The sequence below is a fragment of the Oryza sativa genome, chromosome 4 (genome assembly GCF_034140825.1).
Source record: "Oryza sativa Japonica Group chromosome 4, ASM3414082v1".
Lineage (NCBI taxonomy): Eukaryota > Viridiplantae > Streptophyta > Magnoliopsida > Poales > Poaceae > Oryza > Oryza sativa.
The window spans coordinates 30,498,007-30,511,600 of record NC_089038.1 but is presented as its reverse complement, the minus strand read 5'-3'; the positions used below and the strand labels follow the sequence as shown (position 1 = coordinate 30,511,600).

General features: G+C 40.3%; 3 protein-coding genes across 3 annotated transcripts; 1 reads left to right on the top strand and 2 right to left on the bottom strand.

The window, feature by feature from the left end:
• Positions 1-191: 191 nt before the first annotated feature.
• Positions 192-1,130, bottom strand: LOC4336836 (norbelladine synthase). The gene is made up of 2 exons (XM_015779414.3): positions 919-1,130; positions 192-618 (listed from the first exon to the last, which is right to left on the bottom strand). The coding sequence occupies exons 1-2, from the start codon at positions 1,100-1,102 to the stop codon at positions 287-289; spliced, it is 516 nt and encodes a 171-aa protein (XP_015634900.1). The 5' UTR covers positions 1,103-1,130; the 3' UTR covers positions 192-286.
• Positions 1,131-2,845: 1,715 nt separating this feature from the next.
• LOC4336835 (norbelladine synthase) lies at positions 2,846-4,188 on the bottom strand. Its single transcript, XM_015780329.3, has 2 exons — positions 3,693-4,188; positions 2,846-3,292 (listed from the first exon to the last, which is right to left on the bottom strand). Exons 1-2 carry the CDS (start codon positions 3,874-3,876, stop codon positions 2,991-2,993), a joined length of 486 nt encoding a protein of 161 aa, XP_015635815.1. The 5' UTR covers positions 3,877-4,188; the 3' UTR covers positions 2,846-2,990.
• Positions 4,189-8,111: 3,923 nt separating this feature from the next.
• LOC4336834 (transcription factor MYB41) lies at positions 8,112-9,659 on the top strand. Its single transcript, XM_015780328.3, has 2 exons — positions 8,112-8,509; positions 8,694-9,659. The coding sequence occupies exons 1-2, from the start codon at positions 8,238-8,240 to the stop codon at positions 9,442-9,444; spliced, it is 1,023 nt and encodes a 340-aa protein (XP_015635814.1). The 5' UTR covers positions 8,112-8,237; the 3' UTR covers positions 9,445-9,659.
• The last annotated feature ends 3,935 nt before the right edge of the window (positions 9,660-13,594 follow it).

The following is a 13,594-nucleotide window of genomic DNA, read 5'->3' as shown; positions in this document are numbered from 1 at the left end:
GAGAAAATTCAGTATTTGCGGAGTACTCTTTTCAGGCAAACCGTTGAGTGATCCAATTTGCAGACAGTACATTTTCCCCCTTTTTTTTGTCATAGTAGTATGTAGATATTTCTTTTTGCAATTGCACGACATAGACATGCATTGGATGTGTGCTCTCGGTGAAAACTTAATGAAGCAAGCGCAACGACGAAACTATGAGTCCATTTATTACTCTCGAATTCTCGATACATTTGCCATGAGATGATCCCAGGTGTTGGCCTGATCTTAACTTCTGCAGTAACAATGGCTAGAAGGTCTCTTCATCTGAAGTCTGCCTTGGAACCTGTTCAGGCTCGGCGCTGCTCCTCTGTTCCCTCATATACTTCGTGACGGCCTCAGCAGTAGCAGCTAAACCACCGGTGCTGACAGAGGATGCCTTGCTTGCGTCCTCAGCTTCGAATTTAATGGTCGATCGTAGTACAGAAGAGTTTTCTGTTTTTCCGATGATCTCTATTCGCACGACATATTTCTTAAAGCCTTGATCTAGAAAACCACCTTCTATTACTTCTGCCTCCTTGATGTAGTTCTCATTGTCAATCTTGATGAACTTTTCTTTCATGAATTCTCCCCTATGTGCCCCTAGCAATACAAACAGCCGAACAAAACTTGAGAGCCATACCTCCCAGCACGCAAAATGATATGATGAATCAGCACATAATTAATTACACGTCTAGCTAAAATAAAACTTAAAATGGATTTTAATATATTTTTCCTGTAGAAAAATTTTATAAAAAACATTCCGTTGAAACAAGGAAGAGAAGTTAGGAACATGAAAATAAAAACACAAAGTCAAGAGGCCCAAAAGAAACAAACAGATTTTGATTAAAAAAACTTTGCTAAACTGAGGTGTATTTGTGTTCGGTTCGATCAGGTTCTAACCAGGAGCGAAGACGACATGCAGGACAGACCCAACGCCACCGTCTCCCTCAACGAGCTCAACCTTGGAAAATACTTCAGGAACCAGCTGAGGGAGCAGCTGCGCAACAAGGAAGCCGCCATAGACCTCCCACACCTCGGCAGCGGGGAGCCCAGTCTCCAGCTCGTGGCAGACGCTCCCTTTCATCGCCTCCTGTGCTCACGATTTGAGTGAACGATCAGACTCTATCTTGCCATGTTCAAGGTACGCCGTACGTGCAAGGACTGTAACCCGTTGGTCTAATCTACCACTGAACAGGTCTATATGTAGATTTATAATATTAGGTAGTGCCTAATCAAATACTGAGATGTTTTGAGATCGATGGAGTAAAGACCTCATGAACCCTCTGAGTTCGTCAGGAGGAGATGGGAACAAATCTCGTGCACATGAAAAACGGAGCGATCCATTAGCGCGTGATTAATTGAGTATTAGCTATTTTTTTTAAAAAAAGGATCAATATGATTTTTTAAGCAACTTTCGTATAGAAACTTTTTTGTAAAAAACGCACTGTTTAGCAGTTTGAAAAGCGTGAGTACGTAATACAAGGGAGAGGTGTTGGAAACACTGGCTGCCAAACACGAGAAAATTGCAATATTGGGACTGCAAACATAAGGGCTTCGTTGTTTTGACACTCCGAGTGGATGACAAATGGGTCCATCTATGTCTACGAAATATGGGTCCAATGTCATTATAGTAAAGGTTAATATTTGCAGTGTCATAATTGCAAATCCCCCGCCAAACACAGCCTTAGTCCCTTTTAGAATATGTTTTGAAAAACAAGAGATAACAATGATTAACAACACCTCGAGCTAAAGAATATAATGTTGCTTAGCAAGTGGTTATACAAGTTACTCACCTAGATGGAATGTGGTAGCAGATGCTACATAATAAATATTCGAGATAATAACCTTAGCTAAGGCTTATTGGAAAGCGGGGGACTCACATTTTTGCAAAAATCATGTTTGGAAACCGAAGAAAATCATGTTTGGTTCCTTTCATATTAGGGACGGCTCCCAAATAAGGTTTTGGGAAGGTAAGTGGTTAGGTAATCCCTCATTTGGATATCAATATCCTGGTCTCTATAATATATTTAGGCATAAACAGTCAATTATCCCACATATCTTTCAAACAAACCCACAAAAATTTTCATGGAGACAGGATTTAATTGGAGCACAATCAGCTGCATGACATAACTTATTGCCTCGTAGAGCTGATTTGGTTTCGATACAGGAGCAAGATAAAATTCACTGGAACCTCACTCCAATAGGGTCTCCTCGATCAAATCTCACTACTTAGTTCTTGTTCACACGGGCATCCTGAATATCAATAGACGTATTTGGAAGATAAAAGTATTGCTAAAAGCTAAGATTTTCCTTTGGTACTTACGCCAAGATGTAATTCTCACCAAGGATAACCTAGCTAAGCGAAAAAGAAAAGTTAGTAAGAAGTGTTGCTTTTGTCATAAGGACGAAACCATCCAACATTTGTTCTTCCAATGTCACTTATCTCGTTCGGTGTAATCTGTTATTCATATGGCTTATAATTTACAACCTTCTCGAAATGTTACTCATATGTTTGGGCGTTGGCTTTTATATGCTCCAAAAAACATGAGAAAATTGTTTTTGATTGGTGCATTAGCTCTTTGTTGATCTATTGGGTAAGCATAAATGGGGTTATTTTTATAATAAAATGGTGTTTTCTCCTTTACGGGTTATTACTTTAGTTACCTGGTGACTATACACTTGGGCTATCCATAGCCACTAATTTTGTTCCAATCACACTCTTGTGCTTGGGATGGGATTTTAGATGGTTTCTTTTTTATTGTGTGCATTTCATATAGAGATTAGCGGTGAGCTCTGTTAGATTGTAGTATCTTGGTTTGACTGAGTCTTAATAAAACTTTAATTATATAAAAAAGGAATAATGATTAACACACGTACTGCGCAGTATCACACGATGGTTTTACAAGCAAGCGCGACAACGAAACTGTGCGTCCATTTATTACTCTCGATACATTTGTTAGCTTGAGATAATCTCAGGTGTTGGCCTGAGCTACTTTCTGCGTCTTGATATACTCTGCAAATTTTTCAGCGGTCGCAGCCAATGATGCGGTACTAACCATGGCTTGGAGCTCTGGATGCTCATCACCGATCTCATACTCGATAGTCGATCTTATAACCGAAGTGTTGGCCCCTTTCCGAATGATCTCGAACCGGATCATGTACGAGAGGAAGCCCAGCTTCAGGATGTCGCCTTCCACCGCCTCTGCCTCCTTAACGTAATTCTTGTTGTCAACTTTGATGAATTTCTCCTTGTAGCTCTGCAATCCAGGAATTCCTAACAAGTGGCAGAACAAGCAAGGATACTCATCAGCAATCAAGATTCAGGACTTTTTTTTCTTAAAAAACGAACATACCAGCTGATGGTGCGAGTCACATATCAATATAGCTAAAAAGAATACAAGATTATAACTCTGAAAGGTTATAATCAGATTTAAAAAAACAAAAACACACCCACAACCTAATGACTCTAAACTCATACTCCGAGAAAAACTACTCCCTTCGTTTCATATTATAAGTCGTTTGATTTTTTTTCTTAGTTAAAATTATTTAAGTTTAACTAAATTTATAGAAAAATATAGTAACATTTTCAAACTCTATCAACATATGTTGATCACCGCTAACCCCAACAGGGCACAGACACACCGCCCTAAACTGCAGACACCCTACAGTCTCACCTGGAGGAAAAGTCAGTCGCACGATGGTGCCGACGCCGCCGTCGCCGGTGACGAGCTCGACCTTGGCGAGGATGTGGGGGAGCAGCTCGGGCAGCAGCTCGGCGGCGCGGAGCGTGCCGTAGATCTTCCACAGCTCGGACGCCGGGACGTCGGTCTCCAGCTCGTGGCTCTGGCTTCCTCTCATCGCTCTGCCTCTCTCACCTGTGCTTCTTCAGAAATTCTCTGAACTGTCCGACGACCACCTAGCTATCGACCAAGCGTTAATATAGGCGACGCGGTCGAGAAGAGCCAAGCTTAATTTGTTTAGTTGGAATCCACAAGACTGAGATGCTATGTATGGAAAGAATGAGACGTGCTGTTGTTCAATCCACAAGAATGAGATGCTATGTATGGAAAGAATGAGACGTGTTGTTGTTCTTGTCTGGAGCTTTGGGATCTCCTCCGGACCTCAGAATCGTTTTGTCTGAAGAAATAAAATCATTTTGCAGGCCTGAAATGCCAGCACTTTGGTGCCGTCCGTTGCAACTTGGCAAGTACCTATGTTGCTGTTGGGTAGTGACGAGAGCGATGAATAATCCATGATTGATTTTGCTTTGGGTTATTCAAGTGCCTGATCCGTCCTCCCTCTCCACTTATTAATCTGAAATACAGATGCTTTGCTTCGTGCTATCATATGCAGATATACCATGCGTCGATGTCGTTAAGCTGGAGTTTATAAAAAAAAACACTTGATTTATTCGCTGGGGGAAGATTTGTGTCTTCTTTCAAAGATTTGGTCTAGCAAACCTAGCGGTCGGAATTCAAAGTGCTCTCAGTGGCTTCTCTAATTGGAGACATAACGAAATCCTAAACGCTAGGGACCAAATTCCTTCGTTTTCTCGCTTTTGTCCCGTTTCCTTTATAAAATTTTTAAAACCTGTACTACGGTATCTCATGACTCATGAGGTGTACTAACACCACAAACTTCGCTGCATTCCCTTTTGTCGCGTACTATAAGATGATCAGACCGATGACAACGACGACTGCAGATGAACGGAACAGCAGCCAAATCAATCGTTCTACCTATAACTAACTGTAAACCATAACGCTTATCTATCTATCTATCTATCTATTATATTATTAAAACAGGCTTGAAAGAAGTCACCACGTTCGCTGTGGGGGTTAGAAATTCCCACATTAATCGGAGAAAAAGAAAAAAAGAGTTCAAATAGAAATACAATCTAAAAATAGTTGAGATTCGGAATTAAAAATAAGCAATATTGAAAGAGTAGTCCATATAGGAACCCAATACAAGATTAATCAAAATTTAGAATAAAAATAAAATAAAATCCAAAATTAGAAAAAAAAAGAAAAGTCCAAGTAGGAATACAATTTAAAAATAATTGAAATTCGGAATTAAAAAATAAGGAATATTGAAAAAAAAAGTCCATACATAGATTAATTAAAATTCAGAATAAAAATAAAAAAAATTCTGAAATTAGAAAATATAAACGAGAGTTTATGTAGAAATACAATTTAAGAGTAATTCAAATTCGGAATAAAAAATAAGCAATATTGAAAGAAGAGTCCATATAGAATCGAATATAAGATTAATTAAATTTCAGAATAAAAAAACTAAATTCTGAAATAAAAAAAGAAGAAAAAATAAGAGTTCATATAGGAATACAATTTTATAATAACTAAAATTTGGAATAAAAAATAAGAAATATCGAACGAAAATACCATCTAGAACACAATACGAGTTAACTTAAAATTTGGAATAAAAAATAAATTAAACTCCGAAAATATAAAAATAATTATAGGAGTTCAAGTAGAAATACAATTTATAAATAACATAATAACGGAATAAAAAATATGAAATATTAAAAAAAACACAATCTATCTAGAAGCACAACGATGACAAATGATAATAAAAAGGAGAGAAGCAATAGAGCCGTAAAGGAGTAGGGTGACAACGGTTAATGGGGCATTAAAAAAATATAAACAAAGCCCCAAATAGAATCCCAACGACGATTAAGAGGATGGACGACGGAAACGTAGTTAAAACAACACGATCACAATGATTGGCAGCACTTCTAGAAAGTAAAAATATAAACAGCAATAATAATCACGTTCAATTTTTAAAATCTCAATGATAATAAAGAGGGAAGGCAGCAAGCGTAAAGCTATAAACAAAACCCTAAATAGAATCCCAATGACGATTAAAAGGAGAGATGACGGGCAGCATGTTAAGCAGCACAATCACGGTGGTTGGTGGGACTTCTAGAAAATAAAAAAATAAACCACAATCATAATCACGTTTAATTTTTAATATCTCAATGATGATTAAAAGGAAAAGCATCGGGTAGACCGTAGAGGAATATAATGGCAATGCCGCTGACGATAATTATGTTCGATTTTTAAAATCCTAATGACAATAAATAGATGAGGCAGCGGACGGGACGTAGAGGAGTAAAGTGGCAGCGTTTGACGAGACTTCTAACAATTATAAAAATGAAAGCCAACTAGATAATTAACTCCAAAATTTATAAGGTCTAATCTTAAAGTTCCAAGGAGATGAATAGAAGCCGTAGTAGATCGAGTAAAAAAATAAAGGGGTGACAAAGAAAGAAGTAAGAAGTAGCGACTGACGTGACTTTTAAAAATAATAAAATTAGAAACATGAAGATGATAAGGTTCAGTCTTTAAAAGTCCTAAGATAACGAGATACCTATTTAAGAAATTTTAAGTACACTCATATGTTAAAAAAAAAGATAGTTTTGTATGGATACTAGCCGCGTAATTGCGCGGGCCATCCAGCTTGTTAGTAATAAAAAATAACTTAAGAAAAAAATTACATGTTATAAGTACATTTCTTAAAAAAAAAATTACTATTGAAATATTAAAATGAGTTTTAAAATTAAGATTAAAAATTTAAATTTTAGACACGATGATGTAGCGCCATCTGATATGACGAGGATGGCCACGGCCCATGACTCCATGGGCCATGAGGGAGGCGTGCGTGAGATCGAGATCTGGCCCGTCTATCTACTGGGCTCGCACGAGCACGGCGCGGCACCACCCCAGTCGCACGCGGACTGGGCTGAGAATTCATGGGCCGGGTACCTGCGTAACTAGGCCAATCCGCTGATCTGAAACGGGCCAAGACCCATGGCCCATGAGAACTCCGCGACGAGACGAGCCGTGGAGGCGTGGAGGCAGAGGCCTCTGCTGAGCTTGACCACCGTACTACTGCCGTGCGCTTGGAAACCCAATCAGTCAAGCCTGAAAAAAAAAATCAGTCAAGCCAGTATAACTGCTCTCTTTCTTTTCTTCAAAATGCCAAGCTTGAAATAGTTGTTTCAGCAGGTTTTTTCTAAGCAGGCATAATTATTGCATATTCAGCGTACTCTTCACCAAATTCGCGACCCACCGAATCATTTTCTGAAGCCTCAAGCCGCCCTCTGCAGGACTTATCACTAAATCATAAAAAAAAAACAGTATTATGAACGAAGCATAATAGTGCCATGACTGCACATGTGACATGTACGTGTAGTTAGTTACTTGTCGCAGGAGACCAAAACGTAGACGCAATTTGAATAAGATTATTGGCAGCCATGCAATGCATTATACAAACGGTAGTCCTCGGAGTGACGTCACAGAATTGACACTCGGAAGGTTCATCTTCATCATATCAGATTATCAGTCCTAATATTTGGGGCTGCCTTGCCTGCTTGTGACACACTGGCAGCAGATGATGATAATACGCTAATAGCTAGGCAACATGAAATCAATTGTTCTCTAATCTTATAAACAAGTACATTAGTCAATATTCAAATAAGTAGGTTTCCTCGAAAATATGGAAAAAAGGCGTACTTGCTCTGTCAGAGATTTAGGTGATTGTTTGGATCAACAGCTAACCTTTTTGATTTATCTGTATTTATTTATTTATGCGAGGAGACAGCCGTGTGATTAGTCCGCGACGTCAGGATGGATGGCTCCGGATTCTTGCAGCTGGTCTCTTCTGAAAATTCAGAGATCACGCATGTTTTATGGGGATTATTATACTTATAGACACATATATATCTCCAGTTTTTATATAGTGTAGCCACTTGTTACCTGCCCTGCGACAATATATAGTAACTGATGTGTGTGTGTGTGCAGTCTCCGTGCGTGTGAACCGTAGCATGCAAGATATATCGTCTCTTACGTCGATAGATCTCCCCAGCGCCACCTGCTCTCTTTGACTTGCAAACAACATTCAGACACCAAATCAGTAGCGAAAACGAAAACGAAAAATAAAATAACAACAGAATAAACGCAAGTTTCAACTGCATGTCAAGTCTCCTTTCTCGCGCGTGCTTGTCATGCACGACGTAGTACATGTACATGCCATGGCTATATAGCTTCATTTACAACCTAGTACGTATACACCTCAATCCATTATAAATAGCAACTACAGGGTCTTGTTCCCTTTGTGCTCTTCGTCTTGTCAGCGATCGCCATCTTCAGCTAGGTTAATTAGTAGGTGCAAGTTTTAGCAAATTTAATCAGGGATCGATCGATATGGGGAGGTCGCCGTGCTGCTGCCACGACGCCGGGGTGAAGAAAGGGCCGTGGACGGAGGAGGAGGACAGGGCGCTGGTGGAGCACATCAAGAAGCAGGGCGGGCACGTCGGAAGCTGGCGCGGCCTTCCCCGGGCGGCGGGGCTCAACCGCTGCGGCAAGAGCTGCCGCCTCCGCTGGACCAACTACCTCCGCCCCGACATCCGCCGCGGCAACTTCTCCGACGACGAGGAGCGCCTCATCATCCGCCTGCACGCCGCCCTCGGCAACAAGTGCGTAACGACTACACTTGCTTTTCCAACGACGATATGTCTAGTTTCATACATACATACATACATATATATATATAGAGAGAAAGTTTTACGTTACGAAACGGAAGAAGTACTTGCTTTTCCGACGACGATCGATCGAGTATCGAAGTGTAAACGTCTTATGATTTTTGTGTTAATTAATTAGGTGGTCGACGATCGCGACGCACCTGGACGGGAGGACGGACAACGAGATCAAGAACTACTGGAACACGCACATCAAGAAGAAGCTGCTGCGAATGGGCATCGACCCCGTCACCCACCAGCGCCTGCCACCCGACCTCCTCGCCGACGGCGGCGGCCTCGGCGCCGCCTCCCCTCTCCTCTCGCCGCCGGGGCCGGCGGCGGCGGCGGCGCTCCAGCCTCTCCTCTCGGCGGTGGCGAGCCTCGGGAGCCTCGACACCGCGCTGAGGCAGTTCCAGCTGCTGCAGCACCTGCTGAATTCCATCACCTCCTCTAGCAGCGACGTCGCTGCGACTGCTGGTCTCATGGCCACCAACCTAGCTGCAACAAACACCATGGTGAACTCGAGCAGCAACGTCGCAAGCTTCCAGGAGCAGATGAACGCATTGGCACATGCAAACTACCAGCCAGGTTATCTCCGTGATGTCGTCCCAAGCTTTCCAGGGCAAGACATGGCGCCGCAACTGAACAGTACTAGCAGTACACCTAGTACGGCTCCAGTGCTCAGATCAAGCGCTGAACCGGCTGATCAGTGCTGCAACGATGCTGCATTGGTGCCTGAAACTTATCCACGGGAAGTGGCAGCATCTGTTGATCACTGGAAGGTGCAGGATTTTCCCAGCTTGGAGCCCCTGGAGCTACCAAATCTATCAACTCTGGAGAGTGATCTTGATCCGTTCTGGAAAGAGATACTAGAAAGCAGCTTCCGTTCATAAAATTCGTCTCAGTCGATCGGGTATTATGATATGAAATGTTTGGTAGTGAGATGTACAAAATCTAAACACGTCTTAATTAGCTTCTTTTTAAATTATCATCAGCAGATCATTGACTGTTGTCGGAGTTCGGACTTCTGACATCATTAATTGATCGCTGTGTATTGAGATTTTGATTTTTGTAATCGCAAAATACAGATTAATCTGGATTTGATTAATGGAGTTCAATCATTGGGTTAGATTCGATATTCCGTCCCTATTGAAATATTTCCGTGGCATCGACCTTCTGAAAGTTTGACCACGTAGATTATGCTAGTATGCCATTATATTTTGATTTGTTAAATAAGAACGGATAGCTAATATGTGTTTGAACTGGTTTGATTTGTCATTCCGAAATTTTGCAATATAAATTTATATAAAATAATATAAAACTAATTTGGCGTTATATATGTTACATATTTTTTTCTCTAAACTTGAAAAACTTAAAGAAATTTAACTAGAAAAAAACTCAAAGCTTGTATATAATATAAAATGGAGAAAGTACTGTACCAGTGTCCTTCATAACAAGACCCTAAATCTAGCTATTTGTCATGACCAATCAACACAGCGAGGATTCCAATGATTAAATAAATCTTAGAAAATTGTTGTGTTAGATTGTTAGAGTTTGTGCTGAGCATATGTACAAACTTAGTTCGTTACAAATTAAAATAGAAGTTGAAATTGTAATAGGACTCTTATCCTAGCTAGATTTTTTCTTAAATAAGGAGCCACACCTAACATAATCTTATGGCAACTGTAGCATTTACGAGGGAATGACTGTTCTGTAGCCTAACCAGTCGAGAGTCCTTGCCCTTGTTGCACAAAGCCGATTGCAAGATGAATATCTTTTGTTTCTGGAAATGAGCAATACATGTTGTTTTGGCTGATGAACATCCAAATAAAACCATTCAAAAAGTTGAAATAAAAATGCTTGTTTCCGATGTTAAAAATGCTAGTTAATTATACTGTTCATGGCAATGTGATCATGGCATAATAATGCCTCTATCAACAGTGCAATACCATAATTACCTCGAACAACTTGATTAGTTGGAGTAGGAAGTTGCTTTGTATGGGTGAATAAGATGGAGGTGAAGGTGACGGCCTTCTAGAGTCGATATAGATCAAATCGATCTCTGCATAAACAGCGTACACGATCTCCAGCAACAGCTAGGATTACACTCCGTATTAAAAACATCTTAAAAGAGCCAATTGCAATATACACAGGTTGGCATTTTGGAAAATGGGCACTTTTATATCAATCATTTTTGCAATATCTAATTAAAAACCACTCAATTACACGTTGAAAAAAGGCTTATATATTGTTGAAAACGCTAGTAATGTTATTGTCCATGACTGTGTGAAAATGAGCCTGTCAACTATGCAATAACAGTACACCATATTAATTATCTCCCTCAAACATCTTGATTAGTTGGAGTAGGAAGTTGCTATGTGGGGGTGAAGAAAATGAAGGTGAAGTTGACAGACTTCTCTGAAGAAACAGCTTACGGTACTCGGATCATGTACGTATATATTGCTTAGATCGAGTACTTGTACCGCTATTTCTACTCCAGTGACGACCTCAACAATGACATGGCGTGCTGATCGAACCCCACATTGACAGCAAAAGGCTCAGGATTGGTTAGCAATTAGGTAAGTAAAAGGTTTGCCCGAGGTTTGAAGCCATTGACTGAATGTACGTCCCAAAACAAAACATGGAAGATGTGAGTTAAATCCGAGTGATCATTGAGTCATTCTGATTAATTGTAGACTTTTTAGAGTTTTTGGGAAAGTCCTTCACGATGCCGTTTCAAAAGGATAGGGACTATATATACAATTTTTTAAGCAGAAGGCTAAACGAACTCTCTTGACTTTTGCCCTGTTGTGCGAATTGCATGTCAGTTTATCTTATCCATGCACGAAAGTTTCTCAGAGCTGAAGAAGAAATGCTTCTGAATAATTATGATCTCGTCAGACTTTTGTGTCTTCCTTTTTATTTTACAAGTGGAGTGGTCGAAATCAGTGATGTATATGATTATATGAAGATCCAATTAGCGTCCATACGTAACATAGATTAAGTCGACATATTAATTAAGTGATGAAGAGTGAAGTTAATTACATCAAATTCAGTATATATATATACTTAATTCACTAGATCCACCATTTGGGTTAAGCATGGCCATACCTGAATATGAAGTTTCATAGTATTGAAAATCTATCTACCTGACTAGTATCTCCCAATTTCCGTATCTGTAGTGATACTATATATAGTACAATAATACGTACGTACATCATCCATGCACGTCGTTTGTACGCATGCGTGTACAAATTAATGATGGCATGACAGTGACACAACTATAACCGGACCGAGTCCACTTGTGAAAGATCGTTGCTGTCTGCTCATATATTATGTACTACTACTTGCTCGTCCAACAAGACCACTGAAACTGCGAGCTAAAGGCCATATGCTTATGAACACGACCGAACGGAGAAGATTCTACTGGAAACGGTAGCCTCTCTCTCAGCCTGCCACGATGTACGTGTAGCTGTGCCAATCATCCAGCCCATTTTTTCACCGGTCAGTACACAATTATTATAACTACTACTATAGAGGCCGAGTTTAGTTCCAAACTACTTTTTTTCAAACTTCAAACTTTTCCATGTTCTATCACATCAAAACTTTTCACACATACAAACTTCCAATTTTTCCGTCACATCGTTCCAATTTCAACAAAGCTTTCAATTTTAGCGTGAGCTAAACACACTCATACTCCATCCGTATCCGGTTATAAAACGTTTTGACTTTGGTCAAAATCAAACTATTTTAAGTTTGACTAAGTTTATAGACAAACGTAGTAATTTTATAACACTAAATTAGTTTCATCAAATCAATAATGGAATATATTTTTATAATAAATTTGTCTTGGATTGAAAATATTAATATTTTTTTTTTACAAATTTAATCAAACTTAAAAGCAATTTGAAACGGAGGGAGTAGTACTTTACATTTTTCACAGTGGCTTGACTGATCAGTTCGTGCGTGAAGGGGAGCCGCATCCGGGCGTCGTTTTCCGGTCGTTAGCGCGCGCAAAGGCGGTCGCTTTGCTCACCGCATCGCCGCTGAAAAACCCGTCGGTGCGTGACGCCCGCAACGGCGACACGGCCTCGCCGGCGAGAGAGATTTTCAAGCCGCGTTTACCAAAGCGACGCCGACGTGCAAACCAAACCACTAGTACTAACAAAGCTAGCCCCACATATACCGGATGTCGGAGGATGCCTGGCTATGTTTATGTATGGGTTTGTTCAGAGAAAGAATGTTTTAAGAAATGGCCACCGTTTTTCCGGCCGTCAGGTGAGGTCAGGTCTCGTGCTGCGACTTGGTAGTATCTGAGATTCGATGTTTATGCATGAGTAGAAATCTGACCACTAGTGCTGCTACTTGCCACCAGCGAAATTAATGAGACAGACTGAAGGATCGAGTTCGATCGATTATTCCTACGAAATTAAGATGCTTAATTTGTTAGGTTTCACGTACGTACGAGAGAGCGGCGGGTCGCCGGCACGCCTCTCTATCAGTCACGCGCGCTGTCGCACTCGCACGTCACACCTGAAAATTGCTCGCTTTTTTTTTTCTGCAGCCTCAACGCTCACCAAAGATTAGGGGCCCTTTCAATCAAAAACTTTCAAGTAAAACCACCACGTAAAAGCTACTGCATGATCAGTCGCCATCCCAGCGAAAACGGTGCCAATCCAGGCGAAACAGTGCAAAACGAAGGCCTTGGTTTAGTTCTCAATTTGTTTTCCCAAAAACATCACATCGAATCTTTAGACACATGTATGAAGTATTAAATATATATTAAAACAAAAACTAATTGTACAATTTGCATGAAAATCGAGAGACGAATCTTTTGAGTCTAATTAGTCCATAATTAGCCATAAGTGCTACAGTAACCCACATGTGCTAATGACGGCTTAATTAGGTTCAAAAGATTCATCTTGTGATTTCCAGGCGAGTTATGAAATAAGTTTTTTCATTCGTATCTGAGAACTCATTTCCAACATCCGGTTAAACATCCGATGTATCACACAGAATTTTTCTTTTTTCGCGAACTAAACA